At 42.1% G+C, this 24,564-nt stretch overlaps 1 protein-coding gene across 1 annotated transcript in view; it reads right to left on the bottom strand.

The window, feature by feature from the left end:
* Window positions 1-24,564, bottom strand: part of LOC141111283 (exosome complex component 10-like) — a 43,312-nt gene that overhangs the window by 8,324 nt on the left and 10,424 nt on the right. Inside the window, exons 4-17 of the mRNA XM_073603440.1 lie at window positions 22,105-22,209; window positions 21,844-22,009; window positions 17,678-17,780; window positions 16,666-16,741; window positions 13,573-13,683; window positions 12,962-13,105; window positions 10,380-10,570; window positions 10,148-10,304; window positions 5,954-6,102; window positions 5,813-5,863; window positions 4,084-4,195; window positions 1,767-1,814; window positions 1,613-1,688; window positions 1,392-1,498 (exon numbers count right to left, since the gene is read on the bottom strand). Of these exons, the coding sequence (XP_073459541.1) occupies window positions 1,392-1,498; window positions 1,613-1,688; window positions 1,767-1,814; window positions 4,084-4,195; window positions 5,813-5,863; window positions 5,954-6,102; window positions 10,148-10,304; window positions 10,380-10,570; window positions 12,962-13,105; window positions 13,573-13,683; window positions 16,666-16,741; window positions 17,678-17,780; window positions 21,844-22,009; window positions 22,105-22,209 (1,596 nt within the window). The remainder of the gene's footprint in view (window positions 1-1,391; window positions 1,499-1,612; window positions 1,689-1,766; window positions 1,815-4,083; window positions 4,196-5,812; window positions 5,864-5,953; window positions 6,103-10,147; window positions 10,305-10,379; window positions 10,571-12,961; window positions 13,106-13,572; window positions 13,684-16,665; window positions 16,742-17,677; window positions 17,781-21,843; window positions 22,010-22,104; window positions 22,210-24,564) is intronic.

The raw sequence follows: 24,564 nt of genomic DNA, 5'->3' as shown, positions 1-24,564 counted from the left end.
GATCTGGAACATAATGGTGCCAATCAGTGCCCATTTGTGGGCACTGATTGGCACAGATTGGGCACATGTGGAAGGCCATGGGGTACATACCTGGCCATCCACATGTTGCCCCTTCCCTGGTGGTCCAGTGTGGTGATCTGAGGGGGGGCTGCGCTGATAAACAATCAGCACAGACCCCCCCGTCAGGAGAACCGCCGATCGGCTCTCCTCTACTCGTGTCTGTCAGACACGAGTGAGGAAAAGCCGATCAATGGCTCTTTCCATTGACAGTGTGATCAGCAGTGATTGGTCCAATCACGGCTGATCACGTGGTAAAGAGCCTCCGCTGGAGGCTCTTTAACAAGATCGGTGTAGCGGTGTGTCAGGCTCACACACTGCTCCATAGATCGCCGCGATGCACGCCCCCGGCAGCATGTTGTCCTGCTGGACGTCATATGACGCCCAGTCAGGATAACTGAACCACTGCCCGGCCGTCATCTATGGGCTGGGCGGGAAGTGGTTAAAAGAGGGTGTAAAAAAAAAAAAAAAAAAAAAAAAAAAAAAAAAAATGTGAAAAAGCACCCCGTCCCCATTCGTTGGTCTTGCACACATAAGTAAATGGCGATCGCACTACACATGTGCGGTATCGCCACGAACATCAGAGCGGAAGCAATAATTCAAGTACCAGGTCACTTCAGTGCCTCTCTATTAGTAACCTGTAAGGCTTTTAAAGCATTGCCTATGGAGATTTTTTAAATACCGTAGTTTGGTGCCATTCTGCAAGCACACACAAATTTTAAAGTGTGGCATATTAGGTATCCATTTACTTGGCATAACAACAGCTTTTACATTTTCCCAAACACTTTGTATTATATTGCGTTTTTAAAACTGCCAATACCGTGTGACATAAAAATAAAAAAATAAAAAATTTGCAAAACCCACCATCTATTCTCTAAGACCTCTCTCACATACATATTTTTATATTATGTTTGGGGTTCCAAGTAAATTTTCTAGCAAAAAAAAAAAAAAAAAAAGTGTCAGAAAAGGCCAGGTCTTAAATAGGATTAACCTATTAGTGTCCTGAATCTAAAGCTGGCCACACACTTTACACTGACAGATCCCTGCATCAACACAAGCGGTGTGTGATGTAGGGATCTCTCTCCTGCTGACACTGTATTCTGACCTCCCCCTTACTCCCCACCAAAGTACACTAATCAGAGCTCACAGCCATTGACTGCGAGCACTGACAATGCTTGTTTTCCAGTATGCCCATTTGACAGAAGTCGGTTCTGTTGAACACATGGACCGAAAGTCGGTCGGTTCCTGCTGAACTGACTGATTTTCGGTGCAAGAGTGCCGGGTCTTGATCTGGTCATTGGCCTCACCTCCCCCCCCCCGTCAGCAATACTTACATTGAATATATAGAGAGTGGCGCATGGCAGTACTTTGACAGGGCTGAGCGGTCTTACAGGGACTGGCTCCTCATCATTAAACAGGCTGCCGGCTGCTAATGGTACCGCTAGGGAAACAAATGATACAGTTTTAAGGTTTTAAAATTGATGAAGAACATGTTAGAGAACAAACAATTTTACAGTTGAAGGTAGTGGGCAGCAGATGTGGTCAGATGTCTCACCTGCCCCAGTGTACGGGTCATGTAGATATGGAGAATAGGTCGTGTCATGTGGCCCGAACAGCTGGTTCTCCATTTTCTGAGTAAGAAAAGGAAAATGAGCTTACAGAGAGTAGCTCCCTAAATTGTACAAATTGCAGACGGATATGTAACTTACCTCGAAATTTGGCATGGGACCTTTCTTCTTTGCTGAGCTAACGTCTGACTAACAAAAAAAAAAAAAAAAAAAACACACCACAGTATTAATCTATCCATACCAATCTGCACAACGCAAAAGGTTACAATGGGCCAATATTGGTCATGTAAACCAAGCATGGTGGGACAAACTAGTATTACACTATACTCTTGTGCTATGTGGTCTCAGTGCTCTGATTGGCTACAGAGTTGTCGAACTGCAAAAGTTAGGATACTCCTATTCGCTGCAAATTTGTTTAGCATGTTAAGGATGACCTTCTCTGATTGCTTAAAATTTGAAGTACAGCCAAAGCTCTTTTGGCTGTACTGCTCCTGTGGATAACAGGAGTGTGGTTCATTCTGCACTCCTGTGACCCAAGCTTGGAAAAATTCACAACCATATGGTTAGGATCTGCCCACATGCCTGGACCGGCACCCAGCTCAGTATCTCAGCGTGCCACTAGGGAAACGCTGAGAGGCCCCCTCCAGTGCCCACCGCTCTGGCGAGCATGGAGGGGCAGAGCAGAAAGCTACTGACTGACAGTCACCAGCTCTCTGCTCAGGGAGCTCTGAGAACAAAGTGATCAGCGACGTTTGATTGCTCGGTTATCCGGGTTACAGCCAGCGGGGAACAAATGCTGCATCAGACCGATGCGGCATCCACCTAGGCAGGTAGGAAAAACACAAACCCCAGACTTCTCTTTTAACCCCTTCCCGGCAGGTTGGCTCCCCTGGGCGAAATTACATTACTTTGCCTTTTGACCACTAGGGGGCGTGCGCCGGAGGCACACGCACGTGGCTTGCCACCGGAGCCGATGCGAGTGCCTGGCTGGCGCGATGACCGCCGGGCACCCGCGATCGCTTGTGACAGAGCGAAAACCGGAATACAGTAATCAGTGCATTTTTTTGCAACGATCGCTGTATAATTGTCACTGGTCCCAAAAATGTGTCAAAAGTGTACGATCTGTCGCAATATCGCAGTCCTGATAAAAATCGCTGATCACCACCATTACTAGTAAAAAAAAATAAAATAATAAAAAAAAAAAAAAAAAAAAAAAAAAAAAAAAGCCATAAATCTATCCCCTTTTTTGTAGACGCTATAACTTTTGCGCAAAACCAATCAATATATACGCTTATTGTGATTTCTTTTTACCAAAAATATGTAGAAGAATACATATCAGCCTAAACTGAGGGAATTTTTTTTTTTTTTTAATTTGGGATATTTATTATTATAGCAAAAAGTAAAAAGATGGTGTTTTTTCAAACTTGTCGCTCTTTTGTTTATAGCGCAAAAAATAAAAAAAAATTAAAAAAAAAAAAAAAACGCAGAGGTGATCAAATATCACCAAAAGAAAGCTTTATTCGTGGGAAAAAAGGACATCAATTTTGTTTGGGTACAACGTCGCATGACCGCGCAATTGTCAGTTAAAGCGACGAAGTGCCGTATCGCAAAAAATGGCCTGGTCATTAAGCAACCAAATCTTCCAGGGCTGAGGTGGTTAAAGGCTAAGACCACCTTTTAGCAAAAAAAAAAAAAAAATACATTCATATTTGAAGGAAGAAAAAAAAAAGAAAAAAATTATATTTAGTATTTTTTTCCCACCTAGAAACCTGCAAAGTGTTGCAAATGTGATGAGATGAGTGGAGTGCAGGTGCAATGCAAGGCTCCTGCACACTCCTCCTCCAGCTCTTGTAAGGGAGGTACAGGCTTTCAGTCACAGAGCTGGAGATAGCGTCAATGGACTACGAGTGCGGTGATTACTGCACTTGTGCTTGATTTGGAATGACATGTCTGTCTTCCGTGGCTTCTTGTAGTTTAGTTTATTCACAGATTTCTGTGACTGAGTGACACAGCTATGCAGTTTGGAGGTGAGTGTCACATTTGCACAATATTACACCCTAAAAAAATTTAAAAGCACTAAAAAAAAAAAAAAAAGAGTTAGTTTTCTTCAACAAATACTCCCAATGCTCTAATTCAGGAGTCTCGAACTGATGGCCCTCCAGCTGTTGCGAAACTACAAGTCCCATCATACCTCTGCCTGTGCTTGTAACGGTCAGCCTTGCAATGCCTCATGGGACATGTAGTTTCACAACAGCTGGAGGGCCCCCAGTTCGAGAGCCCTGCTCTAATAGGATACAGGCGGGCCTTGACCTACAAATGCGGTGACGCTGAGATCGTTTTATTTGGACCAGCCTGCAGCCAATGTCCTAGACATCTCCAGGTCTGCTCATGATCAAGGCTGTGGCCTCATCCTATAACAATTCATTATATTAAAAAACATTCAAGTAACGCTCCTTACCTTCAGTAGCGGGACCTCTCTGGCTTCTTGAATAAGCAATATTAATTCATTTATTTGTTGTCTCACAAGAGGTGGCACTGGATTACAGCAAGCCATGATGCCCTGTGGCTCCCTACACAAAAAAAAAAAAAGAAAAGAAAAATCATTTCAAAAACAGATTTCACAGAGAAACAGTCCAAATAAACAGCACTTGAGTCAATTGACAAATCTCTCGAAGGGTTATTAAACCCTCAAAGATGAAATATATACTGTATGTAACAGCAGAATTCACACATTTCTCATAATGCTGGTACATTTTTCTAAGCATCCCTGCTTTTCAGAACAATTTTGCATCCACACGGATACCTATAGTACTTTCTCCTACAGGGTGACTGTGCTGCTAAATGGGGTCTTTCTGGAGCCCCAGTCACCATAATGTGAACTCCCCTGGCCAGGCCCATGCACAAAACAGTACTGAAGCCCTTAACACTAAGACACTGCCCTGGATCTCCCACCAGTACAGCAATTGACAGCAGCTTCCCTTGAGCACTTCAATACCGGACACTTAACCCCTTCTTGCCCAGGCCAATTTTCAACTTTCAGTGCTGTCACACTTTAACGGCTTCAGATCTGTGCTATTACCAAATGACGGCAACAGCGCGGATCTACATTGCCGGGACGAGGTCTATTGACGTCGTCCCATGCACGAGCGGCCTGCGCGCCCCCTGCAGGGCACGCTCGGTGATCAGTGAGTCTATGAGACTCGCCTGATCACAGATCAGAGTAAGGGGTCGGTCCCGACCCCTTACCACATGATCAGCTGTCAGCAAATGACAGCTGACCATGTGATGTAAACAGAGCCAGTAATCCGCTATTTTTTCTCCTCGCGTTGACAGCGTGAGCAGGAAAAAAAAAAAGCCGATCACCGGCGGCCGTGAGAGGGACATCAGTCCCGATCACGGCGATCATCTGCCCCCTGCCAGTGACACCTAGCAAAAGGGAGCAGTGCCACCCTATCAGTGCCGCCTTAACTGTGCCCACCAGTGCCGCCTTAACTGTGCCGCCTATCAGTGCCCACCAGTGCCGCCTATCAGTGCCCACCAGTGCCGCCTCATCAGCGCATATCAATGAAGGAGAAAAATTACCTGTTTGCAAAATTTTATAACAAGCTATGAAACATGATTTTTTTTTTTTTTTTCAAAATTTTCCATCTCTTTTTGTTTGTTTTGCAAAAAATAAAAATCCCAGCTGTGATAAAATACCACTAAAAGAAAGCTCTATTTGTGGGAAAAAAATGATATATAAATTGTTGTATGACCGCGCAATTGTCATTCAAATTGCGTCAGCGCTGAAAACTGAAAATTGGTCTGGGCAGGAGGGGGGTTTAAGTGCCCAGTAAGCAAGTGGTTAAAGGACAATCAGTCATGCAACACTGTACCCAAATGAAATGTTGATTGGTAAGTAACCACACTGATTACTTAGATGATCACTGTATAAGCAATCATTTCTCTGTGTGCTGGCATCCAATATTAAAGTGTTTACTACTATAATTGCTGCGATAAGCCATAGCAATCACATGGTACAGGGACGCTGTGATTGGTCACAGTGATCACATGGTACAGGGCCAATCACAATAGAAAACAATAGCATCACGAATGACAGCCATTGTTTACCACTGGACATGCAATCACAGCCTAGTACAGACAAGAGGTCCATTTGGCCTCATTACTATTAGTGGGGAAAAACTTACCTGGAAAGCTCCTCAGAGATCTTGAACATCATGTGATTGGGCAGGACATACCTGAAACACACAAAATTGGTGGTGAGAAACCCTAAACATAGAGATTAGAGAGCTTGCTCTTGCGTAGTTTACTCTGCTGGTTGTCTGTACCCTGTACTTTCGTCCTCCTGGCGCGCCATCTTGTCCCTCCAGGCATACAGGAGACGGAAGGCTGATAGCTGCTGGGTGTTGAGGTGCCTCTTCTGCTTCTGATACAGCTCCAGATAGGATTCATCCGTGAAGATGGGTTTCACAAATTTCTATAAAAGAAAAAAGGAAAAACAATAAAAGGAGGGATCTAAAGATAAAGTGCAAGTAAACCCAAACAACAAAATGATCTTATTTGGTCCCTTTTGGGGGGGGCTGATATCCTCATCAACCCTAAATCTACCAGTAGCTGTTAACAGCAACGAAAAAAATAAGACATAAAAAATATAGCACAAGAAAAACATTTATTCTTCTAAGGACACTAAGCTCCACATTAATATTTTTCAGTAATATTTTCCCAGAGCTCCGATAACGCCACCTGTTCTTACAATGGACTATTACTGCAGACCAGATGGCCTCTACTGATCAGGACAGGTGCTCTTTAATCTGAGGGACATGTAGTCACCTACAGGAAAAGTACTGGAGCTGAGGGGGGAAAAGAGCATAAAGCTGGGATTATGAAATGATTGAAAAAATTCAAATGAAAGTGTCAATTGACTGTGCAGCCAAAATAATCTCTAAAATGTCTTTTTTTTATTATTATTATTTTCATTTTTTTTTTACTTTCATAGCCAAGAGTAGTTGGACTATCCTGCTTTAATCCCTAAACACAGTGAACATTTCCAGTTTTGCATTAAATATTACATAGTTTTGGAAAATCTAAATGAAATTATACAATTTGTAACGTGTATTGCCAGCTGTAAACCTTTTGCTACTGACATACAGTAGAGGTCATACATTGACAGCAGCAGGTTTTATACACTCTCCCTGTGGGACGGAAGCGATCAGTCACCTGTACAGCTTCCCAATTGCTACCACACACCCCTGTAACAGCTCATCTTCCAACATGAACCCCTGGTATATTTCCCAGGCTCCCATCAGCAGAACAGGGAATTTGCATGACAGTGCCCCTGGGTAGAGGGGAGGAAGGCGGCCAGAGAACATCCGTTCATTGCATTGCACCCCCCCCAACCTGAAAGGGACATCTAAAACATTACTTCTGGGTTCTGTCGTCACTTTCCCCAACCTCTATGGTCAGGGAAGAAGCTAATGGAGAGATCTGAGATCTAATAGCTTCAGTAATTGCAGATGATTGCAAAATGAGCAAACAATGTGACCAGGAAGTGGGAAAAGCAAATAGAATTAAAGGATGCATGACTAGAGGGATCACCAGCAGGAGGAAGGAGGTCCTGATTCTTCTATATAGATCTTTATATCACCAGAGGGGACACCAGCAGGGGGAAGGAGGTCCTGATTCTTCTATATAGATCTTTATATCACCAGAGGGGACACCAGCAGGAGGAAGAAGGGTTCGATTTCCCTATATAGATCTTTATATCACCAGAGGGATCACCAGCAGGAAGGAAGGGGGTCCCGATTCCTCTATATAGATCTTAGTGAGACCTCATAGAATACTGGGGTTGATTTACTAAAATTGGTGAATGTAAAGTCTGGTGTAGCTCTGCATAGAAATCAGCTTCCAGGTTTTTTTGTCAAAGCTTTATTGAACAAGCTTTAGTTAGAAGCCCACTGGCTACTATGCAGAGCTGCACAAGACTTTGCATTCTCCAGTTTTAGTAAATTAACACCACTGTGTAGAGTTCTGGAGACATCACTTACAAAAAGATGTTGATAAGATAGGAGTAGACCGGTAGCAAAAATGGTGAATGGTCTGGGAGATAAAACATATGGAGGAGCGACTTCAGGAACTTAATCACTTGACCTTCGGAACATTTACCCCCTTCTTGACCAGGCCATTTTTGCAATACTGTGTTATTTTAACGAACAAATTGCATGGTCATGCGACACTGTACCCAAATAAAAATTTGTCATGTTTTATTCCCACAAATAGAGCTTTTTGGTGGTATTTGATAACCTTTTTTTTTTTTTTTTTTTTTTTTTTTTTTTTTTATGAGCTCTAAACAAAGAGCGACAATTAAAAAAAAAAAAATATATAATAATAAATATATATATATATATATATATATAAATAAAACTTCTTACTATAAAACATATCAAATAAAAAAAAAAACACAAAAAATCTAATTTCTTCATAAATTTAGACCAATATGAATTCTGCTACATATTTTTGATAAAAAAATCCTAATAAGTGTATATGGATTGGTTTATGTGAACGTTATAACGTATACAAAATATGGGAAATATTTATGGAATTTTTTATTTTGTTTTTTTTTAAAATATATACTAGTAATGGCGGCGATCAGCGACTTATAGCAGGCCTGTGATATTGCGACAGACTTTCAGACACTGACATTTTGCAGGAACCAGTGACACTAGTACAGTGATCAGTGCTAAAAATATGCACCGTCACTGTACTAATGACACTGGCTGGGAAGGGGTTAAACATCTAGGGCGATCAAAGCATTAACTGTTTCTAGCCAGTGTTTGTGTGTACACAGTGTGGTGCTTTCACTAGGGGAAGAAACTGGTTCTAGTCTGCTTTGCAGAGACACAGGATCACCCCTTTCCCTGTCAGAAGTGAGTTTTGCCTTGTTTACAAAGTAAAACACAGAGGACCGAGATATGCCTAATGATCAACGTGTGCCGAAGGACAGAGTCCCCGGGACCCACAGATCAGCTTCTGCTATCACAGCAGAAGCGGCATGCCCTACGCAGGCAGAAATGCAAAAATCACACACACTCGCCGACGAAGTCCTGTGGACATAACGCCTCGTACAGGGGCGGAGTCTTACGCTCTGACGTCACCCGCTGCCATCTCACAGTTGTTCGGACGTGAACAGTCTGTTTTACTCTGCTTCACAACGTGTTATTTTATTATCCGATCAGCGCTATACGAGCGCACTTTTTAAAGTGTATCACACTCAATTTTTTATAATAAATTGCTTTACGGCTGCATCATACGGACCACTCTTAGGTGTCCCCCCCCCCCCCCCCCCGTCTTCCCTTCTTGCTACATTGCACGGGGAGTCCATTTGTCCATCTGCTGCATTGGAGAGACATCTGCTGGGAACTGTTGAGGACAACCAGAGGATCCGAGCCATGTTGATCCAGTGTTTATGGAATCTATGCCCTTATGACCTTCCATCTGGTAAGCATTCTATATGCATATAAGTGGAGAAGATCTTTGGTGTTTTTATATTAAGACAGGAGAATTGTGTTCCCTCATATATGGACTTTCATCTATATCATTTGCGCTGCACTTAATTTGTTTTTTATTATGTTATATGGGCTTGGTGTTAACCCTTAGTGTTACTACATTTATTTTGTTTGCGCTGATTGCTTCCATTTTTGAGAATATTGTGTGTGTGTGTGTGTGTGTGTGTGTGTGTGTGTGTGTGTATTATGTATTATATATATATATATATATATATATATATATATATATATATATATATATATATATATATATATATATATATATATATATATATATATATATATATACATACACTGCTGCCCTGTAGCGGTATGAGTGCTATAGGACAGTCAGCAAGTGGTTAAATGTGTACAGTCTGGAGGAAAGAAGGGAAGGCGTGATTGAAACCTTCAAATACATCAATAGGGTGAATAAGATTCAAGAGGGCAGGATTTTCAATATGAAACCAAAATCAAGAACACCTGAACATGACCTCAAACTAACTTGAGGAAAGTTCAAAACTAATCTTATAAAACATTAATTTTATTGAAAGGGTAGTTGATGCTTGGAATAGAGTTCTAGCAGAGGTAGCGAGTCAGTCAACAGTAAGGGGTTTCAAACATGCTTGGGACAAACATAGATCAAAACCAATGAAAATGAAATATATATACCAAAATTCACAGTAGCGAAACAATAACACCTAATTAGTTCAGTGTTCAATTGAACACTGAATTAGGTGTTATTGTTGCACTACTGTGTTATATATGCACTTTGGTATATATATTTCATTTTCACTGGTTTTGATATTTATGGTTGTAAGTTACAGCATTGGTTGGTAAAGAGAACCCGTCTCAAAAAAAAAAAGCATCGCATAGGGCTCTCTTTGCCTAAATGAAGAAAAATTACGTTTACTGCAAAAAAAAAAAAAAAAAAAAAATTAAAAGCAAAGCAATTAAAACCCTCCTCAAAACATTTCCTACCTTCAGACAGATCTCTTTGCTCTTTTGCCAGACCAGTTGTAGAAGGTTCTGTTTACCGTTGGCGGCATTCAGAAGATCTGTCCTCATGCGATCGTAGATGTACAGCAGAAAGTGAGTGTCCGCCCGGGCATACTCGATCATCTCCTGTGGTAATGGGCTGTTGGCCAGAAATAGCTGGTTAAGATTGACTGTATTCTCAAGTATTTGTTGCGTTTATTGGTTGGGGACTCACCGGATCCTCCAGTCAGCCAGTTGGTACTTCTTATCAGACACAACGCTGCAGTAGTGTTTGAGGAGGTGATCTAGAGAGTTCCTCGCAAGGTTCAGCAAGCGAGATCCTTGGTGGGTGTCAAACAAGTTTACAATATATAAGCCAAAATCTTTTTGTAGCCACTCAATATCAGAATCTGCACCATGCAGGACCTGGCAGTGGGGGGAAAAAAAAAAAAATAAATAAAAAAAAAGGGGGGATTAGTATCAGATAAGTACAATTACAAAAAAAAAAAAAAAATATATCGTACACACTGGTTAAAAAGGAGATATTTATTGAAGATTTACAGAAAAAAAAAAGAAAATACAGGAATAAATTGCTGATGGCAGGAACAGGTGCTTCATAAAACCCAAACGTTTAGGACACCGACTTCAGTCCCCCACAGCTACAACATTATACAAAGTCCCAAAAGGAATACTAACAAAAAGACATTTTGTCCCAGTGCATATACGTTGGAGACACTCTCGGTCTGTTCCCAGAGACCTCTGTCCATCCTCTTCTGCACCCTCTGTTCGGCTTTTTATCCATTTCTACTTCGATGAAACCTTCATGTGTATTTCATGTTTTTAATCACTTTGACCAGTGTTGGGTCATTAGTATCCTCAACACTAAGTACCGCATTTAAACTCCACCCATTGCCAGAAGAGCCACCAAAATATATATTTTGATGAATGGTTTTAACATTATTTTTATTTTGTAGACTGTACCTACAACATTAATTGCAAAAAACTATCCCTGAGGAATGAGCCAAGATTACTTCAAAACACGTAGGATATGTTGACACAACTCTTTATAAAAATTGGATAGGTGTACTGTAAAAATATGGTGCGGTAACATGTACCCCATTCTTTTATTGTACATTGTCATTTTTTGATATGTTTTTCGACTTTTTGTAAACCAGAACAAATTCAACTTTAAATTTTAATGCAAATATTTTTTACTCGGTCATGCCTTTAAAGCCCCATGTTAAGGGGCGAAACTGTGCTTTTCCATATATTCTCTCTCTGTTGGGGTCCCCCAGGGTTCTGTTCTTGGGCCTCTCCTATTTTCAATCTACACCTTCTCCCTGGGTCAGCCGATAGCCTCTCATGGCTTCAAATACCATCTCTACGCTGACGACACCCAAATCTATTTCTCTACCCCTCAGCTCACTCCCTCCTCACGTATCACTAACTTACTAACAGATATATCGGTCTGGATGTCCCACCACTTCCTCAAACTCAATCTATCCAAAACCGAACTTATAAAATTTTTCCTCCACCACTTGCCCCTTTCCCCTGATCAATGTCAAAATCGATGGCACATCTATCAGCCCATCCCCGCACGCCAAGGTCCTAGGTGTAGTCCTGGACTCTGAGCTATCGTTTAAGCCCCATATCCAATCACTGTCCAAATCTTGCCACTTCAACATCTCCAAAATACGCCCCTGCCTAACCAATGAAACCACAAAGCTCTTAATTCACCCCCTGGTCATCTCTCGCCTTGACTACTGCAACTCCCTCCTCATTGGCTTACTTTTATATAGGCTATCCCCCCCCCTTCAATCCATCATGAATGATGCTGCCAGACAAATCCACCTTACCAATTTGCTCTGTCTGCTACTCCTCTCCGTCATTCCCTTCACTGGCTTCCGCTCACCCAACTAAATAAATTCAAAATACTAACAACTTACAAAGCCATCCACAATTTAGCCCCCAGCTACATCACTAGCCTAGTCTCAAAATACCAACCTAATCGTTCCAAGACCTCCTGCTCTCTAGCTCCCTCGTCACCTCCTCCTTTGCTTACCTCAAGGACTTTTCCAGAGCCTCTCCAATCCTATGGAACTCCTTACCCCAATCTGTCCGATTATCTCCTACTCTCTTAGCTTTTAGACGATCGGTGAAAACCCTCGTCTTCAGAGAAGCCTACCCACACCTAACAACTGTATTTTCAATTTCTCCATCAGTTCATCCCCCCACAGCTATTACCTTTTGTTTCACTTGACCCTCCCTTCTAGACTGTAAAGCTCTAACGAGCAGGGCCCTCTGACCCCTCCTGTATCGAATTGTATCGTAACTGTACTTTTTCCCCTTATGTTGTAAAGCGCTACACAAACTCTTGGCGCTATATAAATCCTGAATAATAATAATAATAATAATAATAATAATATTCCAGGGATGTGGCTATATTTAAGCAGATAAGTGAAACCTCTATTTTTTTTTTTTTTGAGTACTAACAAAAGATGTTAACTAAACCATTGAGATGTAGGACTCTGTACAAGGGCTTACCAAACACAGGGACACCACAAGTCTGACATAGCAGCACTATAACTGGAACTCCAGGAGTTAAGCAGCTGAGAAACAATATACATTCTTAACACATCAAGACCCCCAAGCATAACCACTAAATTGGAGTCCAAACGATTGCTACAACCAAGAATCTGTTCAGTCCTACCACATCCTAACACCAGAGACAGAAAGCATTATATATGTATTTTACGATTTCGCCCATAGTTACAACTTTAAACGTTCAGGAGGTTTACAACAGTTTAATCTTCTGACCTTGACAATGGAAGGATCCGTAAAACTCTCATTCAGGATGTAAAGGTCACTGCGGAGCTCAAGAGGATCAATAATAAAATCCTCACTGCGGGTGGAGATCTGCAGGAGGCAGGTGAGGCCCAGGAAGCTGCGGTACGAATGGTGCTGCAAGAGGAAGAGGACAATTATTAACAAACAGGCAACAAACACTAAAGATTCTCCTTAACCTCTTGCTGCTCATGCAATGCTTGTGAGCGGCAGCAGGGAAGGTGGACTTTACCTACCACATGCTACACATATGCGTCCATGGGCGGCCCAGTTTTCTGTACTGAAAGCGCGCTCACAGCACAGTGATCAAGCTTTCAAAGACAGTTTCCAATCTTTAGTAATGTTCGGGAGCCGGCGTCAGTTCCTGATCATGTAACCACGGGGACAGCCAATCACAGAGGTCACGTGATTGGGGTTTAATAGTAAATGTTGATAAGAATCATGTTTGCATTGCCCATAGTAACAAGCATTTAGCTTCTCTATCTGAAAATCCTCAGACTAGAATCTAATTATTTTGGGTAGCGCAAATTTTTCTATTCCTATAGATAATATAAAAACAATTCTTGTATCGGATGACGTCTTACCTCCAGATCCACAGCAAACTCTGAGCATTTTAACAACTTCTCATTTAGCGCTACAAGATCATCCAGCGTGTTGATAAAATGGTAGGGGACGTCGTTCAAAGGTACAAATGGCTGGTAAAAACAAAGCAACATAATTAGTTTTGCTGCCATACTGTCTTTGCATTATAAAGTTGCAAACTGCATAGCTGTAAAAATAGCAGCTGTGGCAAACATTGAACCTTCACTATATTTTTATACTGATTGGTTCTCTTTAACAATCATGAATGTGGTCAAATTAACAAGTACTGAAGTATCAAACAATGGCACATAACGCCAGATCTGAAAATCGATTTTGAACAAGGTCAAGGAGACAGGACTATGGTTACATGAGTAATGGCAGGAGGTCCTTACATGTAACATGTAGTGATGGCCTGAAAATTATCAGCCGAAAATAGGGTTTTCAGCCTTGTGCCAAAGGGTAAAAAGTGGCAATAATGGCTGCCAAATATGCACCAAAAATGCAACAAGCAGGATTTTTAACACCGCTTCAAAAAAGGTGCTGATAATGGGCAAAAATAATTTCACAATATTAAATTTAAAAAGGTTGAATATAATACATTTATAAAAATATTTATATATATTTTTTAAACTGTCAATTTTGGTTTTGGCCAAGTGCATCCTGAACTTTCGGTGCACCACTAGCAACATGTAGAGAGGGCATTAAGGAAATGGGTCATATATAAAAATATTCCCATTGCAAACATTTCGGGAGATGGCAAAAAAAAAAAAGCAAGCATGTAGCAACTTCCAGATGGTAACATTATAAGCAACAGTATACAGTATATTGCCAATACACTATGGATCTTTAGGATAATGTCCAAATGTTTATTCTGGTGATCACATCACCAGAATAAAAGGTACAACATTGGAGAGTCACGCAGGACCCCTTTGTGGCTCCGAAACATTGTACGATACCGATGTGATCTCTTGAAAAAATAAATAAAAGTTTGGGATGTTATCTTAAAGCTCCATGATGTGCTGGCGATATGTATGTACTCTTGCTAAAAATTAGGGGTGCAACGGATCAAAAAACTCACGGTTCGGATCATTCCTCGGATTAGGAGTCACGGTTCGGATCAAAAAAAAAAAAAAAAAATCTCCCCCACTGTAATATCCACAATCTCCCTATTGGCAGGGTGTGGCAGAGTACTGCAGGGTATTGGTGGGTATATTGGCAGAGTATTGGCAGACTATTGGCAGGGTATGAAAGAGTATTGGCAGGGCATGGAAGAGTATTGGCAGGGCAGTGCAGGAGGGCATTGCAGAGTATTGGCAGGGCATTGCAGAGTATTGGCAGGGCATTGCAGAGTATTGGCAGGGCATTGCAGAGTATTGGCAGGGCATTGCAGAGTATTGGCAGGGCATTGCAGAGTATTGGCACTGCTGCCATCCGATCTCTCCCCTCCACTGTACAGATCAGTACACAGAGGGGAGAGAGGAACTGGCGTCATGACATGACGCCGGTTTGTTACAAGTGATCGCTCCGTCATTTGACGGAGCGATCACGTGCTAAACGGCTGCCGGGTGTACCAAGATGGCTGCCGCTCCGGAGCTAGGCAGAAGCCGCTGCCTTTCCTATGGCCGAGGCCACAGAGCGCTCCGTGGATCGCGGGTGTCCCCTGGAGGTTGATCCGTACGGATCGATGACGATCCGTTGCACCCCTACTAAAAATGGTAAGGTAAGGCCTGGAGGAGAAAAAAAAAAAAAAAAAAACCACAAAAAAAACCAAACTTACAAAATTGGGAAAAACAACATTTTTTTTCTTTTTTCCTCCCCAAAGCCCTTTATTTTTTGGTAAACATTGAATAAATAAAAAAAAAAAAAAAAAAAAAAAAAAAAAAAAAAAAGGGGGGGGACGGAATATGTTTTTTTACAATGATAAATAATATTTCCAAATGTTGCAAGGATGGCAAAACACATTCTTGCATGCCAGAGACGCCCTAAAGACATGTAAAAATACTTTATGGAATTAAATGATGAGGACCATAATTAAAGAGTTTTTCCCTCCAGAGTTCATTCCAGAAACATTTTTGCAGCTTCTGGATCATCACAAAGTATTTCACCAACAGCATCTTCAATAGGACTTTAAATTAGCAAAACTGCTCCACACCGATTTTTTTTTTTCCTTAACGCTACTTACCGTGTTTGGAGGAAGAAAAATGCTGACTATGACCCGAAGAACACCATCCCTACAGTCAAACATGGAGGTGGAAACATTATGCTTTGGGACTGTTTCTCTGCTAAAGGTACAGGCTGACTTTGCTGCATTCAGGGGCCAATGGACGGGGCCATGTATTGTAAAGTCTTGGATGAGAATCTTCTTCCCTCAGCCTCAACACTGAAGATGGGTCATTAATGGGTCTTCCAGCATGACAATGACCCAAAACATACCGCCAAGGCAACAAAGGAGTGTCTCAAGAAGAAGCACATTAAGGTCATGGAGTGGCCTAACCAGTCTTCAGACCTTAATCCTATACAAAATGTATGGAGGGAGCTGAAACTTTGAGTTGCCAAGCGACAGCCAAGAAACCTTAAGGATTTAGAGAAGATCTGTAAAGAAAAGTGGACCAAAACCCTCCTGAGATGTGTGCAAACCTGGCCACCAACTACAAGAAATGTATTACCTCTGTGCTTGCCAACAAAGGGTTTCTCCACCAAGTACTAAGTCATGTTTTGCTTTGGAATCAAATACTTATTTTACTCACTGAACTGCAACTCAATTTATAACATTTGTGATGTGTTTTTCGTCTGGATTTTTGGTTGATATTCTGTCTGTATCATTTAAAATACACCTGTGATAAAAATTATAGACCCTTCATTTTTTTGTAAGTGGGCAAACTTACAAATTCTGCAGGGGATCAAATAATTAATTTTCCCCACTGTGTGTGATGATTCAGGGATTAGTCAATTAAGACCACAAGCTACAAGGGAGACCCCGGACAATTTTTGGGATGCATGTTTCAATAGAGAACTTAGGCAGCACTGACATCATGTATTAAGGATAAAATGCAATTATGTAGTTCCTCAATGAGTAGTCAGGCTGCAAAACTCACTTGTATGTCTGGCATTTCCATATGTTTCTCCAGAGGATCAAAGTGATCCAATTCATACCGATAAGGGTGAGCCAGCCTGAAAAACACATCATTAAAGTTAGAGAAGACGCTATACATTATATGAGAAAAAATATTGCTAAAAAGGATGGTTGACCAGCCAATAAAACCATAATTACAGCAGTACCATTGGTACCCAGAAACACCTAATGGTGGATGTTAAGTGTGTGCATACTGAATCACTCTCAATGGTCTGCATAAGTAGTCACTCTAGTGCAGGGATCCTCAAACTACGGACCTCCAGCTGTTGCAGAACTACACATCCCACGAGGCATTGTAAAGCTCTGACATTCACAGACATGACTCGGCATGATGGGAATTGTAGTGTTTGAACAACTAGAGGGCCGTAGTTTAAAGACCCCTGCTCTAGTGTGCGTTTCATTTGAATAGGGAAGGAGTTAACTCCTTTCCTATGCAATGGGAAAGCAAGCAATCTGCATTCTATTTCTGATGCCTTAAATAAGGGGTGTCTGTTCCATTAAACTGGTTATCCCTTCTAGAACAGAAAAAAAAAAAATAAATAAATAAAAAACGCATCACGGAAAAAGCCTTTTTCTCCCCCGATTCAGGAAAAAGGGTTACAAATCAGTTGTATTTTTTTAAGATTTATTCACAAGTGTGTGACTGCTACAGTTCACATCCCTCTTTCTGCTTGTGCAGTGACCACACCACACAAGCAGAGCCTAAAAAGTTAACCCTCCTCCTTCCTCTCGTTTTGGGCTGAGTGGAGGACGGGGACGGGCAGAGACATCGGAGGATGCAGCTCCAGTTCTCCTGTTCCATCTGTCATAGAAAAACTGCTAGAACAGACAACTGATCCTAATTAAAAATGGTACTTCAGCGCCTTTTGTTTAGGGGCAGCATCTGCTGTATTTTCTCTGTTTATGCTTGTACCACTCTTCCCGTTTTTTTTTTTTTTTTTTTTAACAGACGATTTTGTTTTCATGCATCTTACATGTCACTTTCAGGCTGCTGTAATCGCTGTTGGTGGATAAAATCTGCTAGGGCTGCCGGGACATCCAGGTCTTCAGGGCGCTTCTCCCGTTTAGTCCTGAGAGCTGGGGAAAAACAGAGCACAGTCACCCCCCATTACACAGGCGAGTAGCCGACAGGCTGCAATCTCATGTATTGACAATTTGAGGAATTCTAAATGCATATTACAGCTCCAAGAAGGTTTGCAAGTCATGTTACACCGAGCCTCACAAATCAAACAGAGGTTGATTTATTAAAGGCAAATATACTGTGCACTGCAAGTGCAGTTGCTCTAGATCTGAGGTGGAAGCTCTGATTTCTATCATCCAATTTTGTTCAAGAAAAAATGCTTTTTTTTTTTTATTTCCCTTGCACGTGATTGGGTATTCTTTGAAGCTTTACCTCATTTACCAAGCTCTGGAGCAACTGCACTTGTAGTACACAATAGATTTGCCTTTAGTAAAATCGACCCCATATTTTATTTGTACCAACTATCAAGATGCAAGTATGGAAAAATCAAAGAAAGTTCCTGGAATTATTAAGTAATCTAATTTAAAGTGCATGTTTTCTTGGTTTTGAGTAGAGTGGGTAAGGGTTAGAAGGCCTGTCAAGTTTTTTTTTTTGTATTCTTTATTTAAGTGCTGTACAGAAGTCACACATGACATTAAACTTTCAACTGATTTTCATGGTTGCCAATGTGTACTAACATCATCTGTCACATTCATTAAAGTAGAATGATAGCATAACTATAGCATTAAAAAAAAAAAAAAAAAAAAAAAAAAAAAAATTATATATATATATTAATATTATAGAGTAAGGGAGGGTAATAACCCCTGAAAGGTTAATTTTTACCATCTTTGTCCCATTGGGGAGATTACCCTTCACTTCCTGTCCCATAGCCAAACAGAAAATCCCTGCAAATTAAGGGAATTCTTTGAGGACCCCCAGGTCACCAGAACAGTCCCCATTGGAAGATATCCCATCTATTACTTTTCTGGGGACAACCCCAAATTTGAGCTTTTCTTTTACTTTCAATGATAATGGTAAACAGGACAAATAGAGAGGGTGAATCTCCTTAATGGGGGCACAGACAGCAATAAAAACTAGCGGTGTTCCAATCCTCCTCCCCTCTATCCAAAGCTAAAAAAATAAATACAATTTTTTACCTTTGGTTATACCTTAAAGTAATAATAAAATCTCATTTGATTTGTTTACTTACCAGTTCTGTGCAGTGGTTTTGCCAAAATCAGCCCTGATCCTCCTCTTCTTGGGTCCCCCCGCTGGTGCTCCTGCCTCCTCCCCCTGTCAAGTGCCCCTCCCCCCCCATAGCAAGCTGCTTGCTTTTGGAGCACTCGTGCGTGCTCGCTCCCGAGCCCTGCTTTGTGTCTATAAAACGGAGCATGACTCGGCTCCGCCCCCTCCCCCCCCCTTCCTCCTCACTGGCTCCGATTGACAGCAGCTGGAGCCATTGGCTCCTGCTGTTGTATGTGATGCAGTGAAGAGTTAGAGGCCTCAGTTCTTGTGCACATGGCTGGATCGAGATAACGCTCAGGTACAGTCCCTTGCAAAAGCATTCACCCCCTTGGCTTTTACCTATTTTGTTACATTACAGCCTTTAGTTCAATGTTTTTTTAAATCTGAATTATATGTGATGATCAGAACACAATAGTCTAAGTTGGTGAAGTAAAATTAGAAAAATATATACATAAAACTATTTTTCAGAAATAAAAAACGGATAATTGGCATGTATTCACCCCCTTTGTTATCAAGCCCAAAAAAGCTCTGGTGCAACCAATTACCTTCAGAAATCATAATTAGTGAAATAATGTCCACCTGTGTGCAATCTAAGTGTCACATGATCTGTCATTACATTTACACACCTTTTTGAAAGGCCCCAGAGGCTGCAACACCCAAGCAAGAGGCTCCACTAACCAAACACTGCTATGAAGACCAAGGAACTCTCCAAACAAGTAAGTGACAATGTTGTTGAGAAGTACAAGTCAGGGTTAGGTTATAAAAAAAAATATTCAAATCTGATGATCCCCAGGAGCACCATCAAATCTATGATAACCAAATGGAAAGAACATGGCACAACAGCAAACCTTCCAAGTGATGGCTGCACACCAAAACTCACGGACCGGGCAAGGAGGACATTAAATAGAGAAGCAGCACAGAGACCTAAGGTAATCCTGGAGGAGCTGCAGAGTTCCACAGCAGAGACTGGAGTATCTGTACATAGGACGACAATAAGCCGTACGCTCCAAAGAGTTGTGCTTTATGGCAGAGTGGCCAGAAGAAAGCCATTACTTTCAGCAAAAAAACTAAATGGCACGATTTGAGTTTGCGAAAAGGCATGTGAGAGACTCCCAAAATGTGTGGAGGAAGGTGCTCTGGTCTGATGAGACTAAAATTGAACTTTTTGGCCATCAAAGAAAATGCTATGTCTGGCGCAAACCCAACACATCACATCACATCACCCAAAGAACACCATCCCCACAGTGAATCATGGTGGTGGCAGCATCATGCTGTGGGGATGTTTTTCAGCAGTCAGAATTGGGAAACTGGTCAGAGTTGAGGGAACGATGGATGGAGCTAAATACAGAGATATTCTTGTGCAAAACCTGTACCACTCTGTGTTTGATTTGAGGCTAGGACGGCGGTTCACCTTCCAGCAGGACAATGACCCCAAACACACTGCTAAAGCAACACTTGAGTGATTTAAGGGGAAACATGTTAAATGTGTTTCAAATGGCCTAGTCAAAGCCCAGACCTTAATCCAATAGAAAATCTGTGGTTAGACTTAAAGATTGCTATTCACAAGTGCAGACCATCCAACTTGAAGGTGCTGGAGCAGTTTTGCAAGGAGGAATGGGCAAGAATCCCAGTGGTAAGATGTGGCAAGCTCATAGAGACTTATCCAAAGCAACTTGGAGCTGTGATAGCCGCAAAAGGTGGCTCTACAAAGTATTGACTTTAGGGGGGTGAATAGTTATGCACATTGACTTTTTCTGTTATTTTGTCCTATTTGTTGTTCGCTTCACAGTAAAAAAAAAAAAAAGAAAAAAAATATTCAAGAGTTGTGTGCATGTTAAATGAAATGATGCAAATTCTCAAACAATCCATGTTAATTCCAGGTTGTGAGGCAACAAAACACAAAAAATGCCAAGGGGGTGAATACTTTTGCAAGGCACTGTATATATTTAGGGAGGCTGCGAGGGAAGCTGCAAGCAGAAGGTTGTTTTACCTTATGCACAGAATGCAGCAAGGTAAAAAAAAAAAAAAAAAAAAAAAATGTTTTCCCCTTTCTTTTTAAAACCACTTTAAAAGAGAAGTATGGGGTTTGGGGTTTTTGCAGATTTATACTTGCCTAGGTAGATGCAGCATCGGTCCCCCGATGTCTCTAAGACTGAAAACCGAGCGATCCAACAGCGCAGATCACTCGGTTCTCACAGTTCCCCCGAGCAGAGAGCTGCTGTCAGTCACTGCTCTCCCCCCTCCTTGCTCATTGGAGTGCTGGGCTGTGGGCTGTGGGGGGGGGGGGGAGGTGAGAGTGGCCGACTCAGGCTCTCAGCGGCTTGTTGAGAGGCTCAGCCGGTGCTGGTCCAGGCATGTGGGCAGATCCAGACTCCATGACCTTACCTGAGCCTGGACCGGCTCTGTGATGTCAGCCCGCTCTCTGCTCAAAATGGGTCAAAGGAGTGCTAAATGAACTGCACTCCTGTGATCCATAAGAGAAGTACAGCCAAACGAGCTTTGCCTGTACACCTTAACAGGTAATCAGCTCCTGTCAAATTTTTACTGCTATTCAGGGCTTTGTTAGAGATTTCAACTCACTTCCTTTCCTGCTGACATGCTGCTGTAGAGGAAATGAGTGCAACTTTCCAACAGCAACATAGACAAAAACATTTCTTTAGCAGAGTAAGGGGGAGGCCAATACCTCTGTCACTTTATTTCTGTGTCCCTGGTGCTGATTTCCCCTCACTTCCTGTCTAGTAAAGCGGTTGTCAGGACAGGAAGCGAAGGCAAATTTCTCTAACAGAGCCCCAGATAGCAGTAGGTAGGTGGGATCACTTCCCAAGTTGCGAGTGCCATCAAGGAACATGAACTGGTAGCAGCGATAGGTTTCCCAGTGCTATGGCAAGTCCTTACTCTCTGGAAGCGGTTTCTGCGCGTTTGGCTTTATAAATATTTTTGGAACAAAAGGAGTGTTCGTGTTGTCTATCTTTTCTTTGAACTTCAGCTGTGGTCGCACAATGTTCTTGGCCTGTAGCAGACGAAATGTTTGTGTCTTGTGTTTCTTGCTTGTGTCATTGCTCTGCAAATGCAAAAGAAACAGGCACATTAAGAGCATCGCCACCAGAATAACAATGATAATCTGAAAGAAGTCCGGGGTTTGTGGGTTCTGCTTACCCGGCGATTCCAGCTGGAGATAATGGTCTTTGGTGCCTGAAGACCTGCAGGCAGAATGGGCTCCTGGCTACGGTGCACCCCTGAAGCTTCATCCAGCATCATGCCCTGCAAAATAAGAGTACCTGTCACTGCTTCTGAATGACTGCCCAGCACTCAGCCCAACTTAAAGCAGTAGCAAACTCAGTACAAAAAAAAACAAAAAAAAAAAAAACCCACACACAGTAGCCCAATATCACTATGTAATGCATTTATGAACACAAAGATATACTCTTTAGCATCCTATCAGCAGCCTTACTATTGATGCAGCTTGTTTCGTTAGTTGTCTGTTCCGCCTGAAGCCGGCGCCATCTTTGCTGCAACCTCCCTATTCCTTCCATATGTGTACTTCCGCCCTTTCTCCTGCATCATTGCAAGAACCTCATATGCTCAGTACAAGTAAACCAAGCCTCGTTTTCATCTGTTACCATGGTGCCTTAGCCCCGCATAACCAATCAAAATACACATGTAAATATCTTACTCCTGATTTGCTGGCTGTGCAATAACCATCGAATCAGTGCCTTTCCTTGCTCAGTGTTGATGCTTTGTAAACACCCCATGACATAAATAGTCACATGGGGTTTTTCGGAAAATGATGAATGATGAGAACGCTCGCAAGATTACAAAGACACAGCACATAGCTGTACAGTAACCGCATACTCAATGTGCCGTCAATCTGGATACCACTGCGCATGCACCAGAGACGTAATTGAAAGAAGGAAGGGATACCATCTTGTAAACCCCGCACCTGGACTAGATTTCTTTTAAATTAGAAGAGAAGTATCAGGTTTTTTTTTTTTTCCCTAATCATACTTACCTAGGTGGATGCTGCATCTGTCCTGCGCCAGCTCTAAGACTGAGAACCGAGCGATTAAACGCTGCTGATCGTTTGGCTTTGGCTGTACTTCTCCTTTAAAGCGGTGAATAAGAAATAGAAAAATAAATTCAGAAACTACAAAATACTGTAGCTGCTGACATTTAAAGGAGAAGTCCAGCCTAAGCTTGTTAGGCCGGGCTTCTCCTATGGATCACAGGAGTGCAATTTGTTTTGCACTCCTGTGACCCGTTTTGAGCAGAGAACTGAAGTCCGCTCTCTGCTGACGTCACAGAAATCAGTCCAGGCACCGCGTAATCCCGACAATGGAAGTCTGGCTCTGCCAGGTACCTGGACTAACACCCGTCTCCCCTCCCCCCGACTCCCCCCACAAGCTCAGCACTCCAGTGAGCGCGGAGAGGGCATTTAATAGAGTTGCACTGATAACGAGTACCGATATTTTCGGTCAAGTACTCACTGATACTGAGTACCACAACTTTGCGGTGCGATTTGCGTCAATACAAAATAAATGGGCACCCTAGCATTTAATTTATTAGGAGAATGCAGAGCATTGCACCTACAATCACCAAATAGCGTGTGCAATCCCAGGCTCCTGCAGACTCTCAGCATAGGGGTCTGCTCATACCTCATACAGGCAGGCAGTTACCTGAGAACAAGAAGATCAATGGACTACGAGAGAACTCACCAGCTCAGCTCATTGAGAACTACAAGCCGTCAGCTGCAATGGCTGACGGTACTTGTAGGCATTCATTCACAGGACACAGTGAATACAATGACGCGACCATGTGGCTGCAGATGCCGGATACTGGAACATGTTACACGTTCCACCCTAAACAAACAGGTGAACTTAACCTTTAAAAAAACAGATACATAACAGTCCCTGGAGTCCAGCGTTGTCTTTTATGCAGATGATTCTCATCAGGGCATCTGCTCCTCTGCACAGCCATTTTGGTTTTAGGAGCCATCTGCAACCTCCTGATGTCCCTCAGCTGGCTCCCCTGCTGCGCATGCACAAGCAGCAGCCTGCAGTGAGACTGTTCCTACATCCTCCTGAAATATGATCCCAGGAGGCTGCTGGCAGGCAACATCGTACTGAGAAAAATGTACCGATTCCAAAAAAGTTTTTTTCTTTTTTTAATTAACATTTCTGCAGAGGCTGAGATTCAGGAAATGAAAGCAGAAAAGTCATTTTTGGATGAAGATCTAGATGCTTTTATGTGTGTTATTTTTGTGCAGTTTATTAATGTAGGAGTATATGCACTGATCATTTGTATTGTCAATTAACACTATACATTGTTTGTAATAATTATTTATACTTCTACAGTGGTAACTTGGATTACGAGCATAATTTGTTCCAGAAGAATGCTTCCAAAGCACTCGTATATCAAAGCGAGTTTCCCCATAGAAGTCAATGGAAACTCAGGTAATTAGTTCCACAGTGACTTCTATTGTTTGCAGTACCACATGTGGCCAGAGGTGGGGGAGTGCCAGAGACACTCGGAAACCCCCCGTTCCCGAGTGGCTCCAAATGTGACACCGGTGCCCCTGCACCTCTGGCCAAATGCAGTACTGCACACCGCAAAAGCTTG

This window comes from Aquarana catesbeiana, linkage group LG10 (assembly GCF_042186555.1).
Source record: "Aquarana catesbeiana isolate 2022-GZ linkage group LG10, ASM4218655v1, whole genome shotgun sequence".
In the NCBI taxonomy this organism is placed as follows: domain Eukaryota; kingdom Metazoa; phylum Chordata; class Amphibia; order Anura; family Ranidae; genus Aquarana; species Aquarana catesbeiana.
The sequence above is the reverse complement of the archived record's forward strand: the minus strand, read 5'-3'. Positions and strand labels throughout refer to the sequence as shown.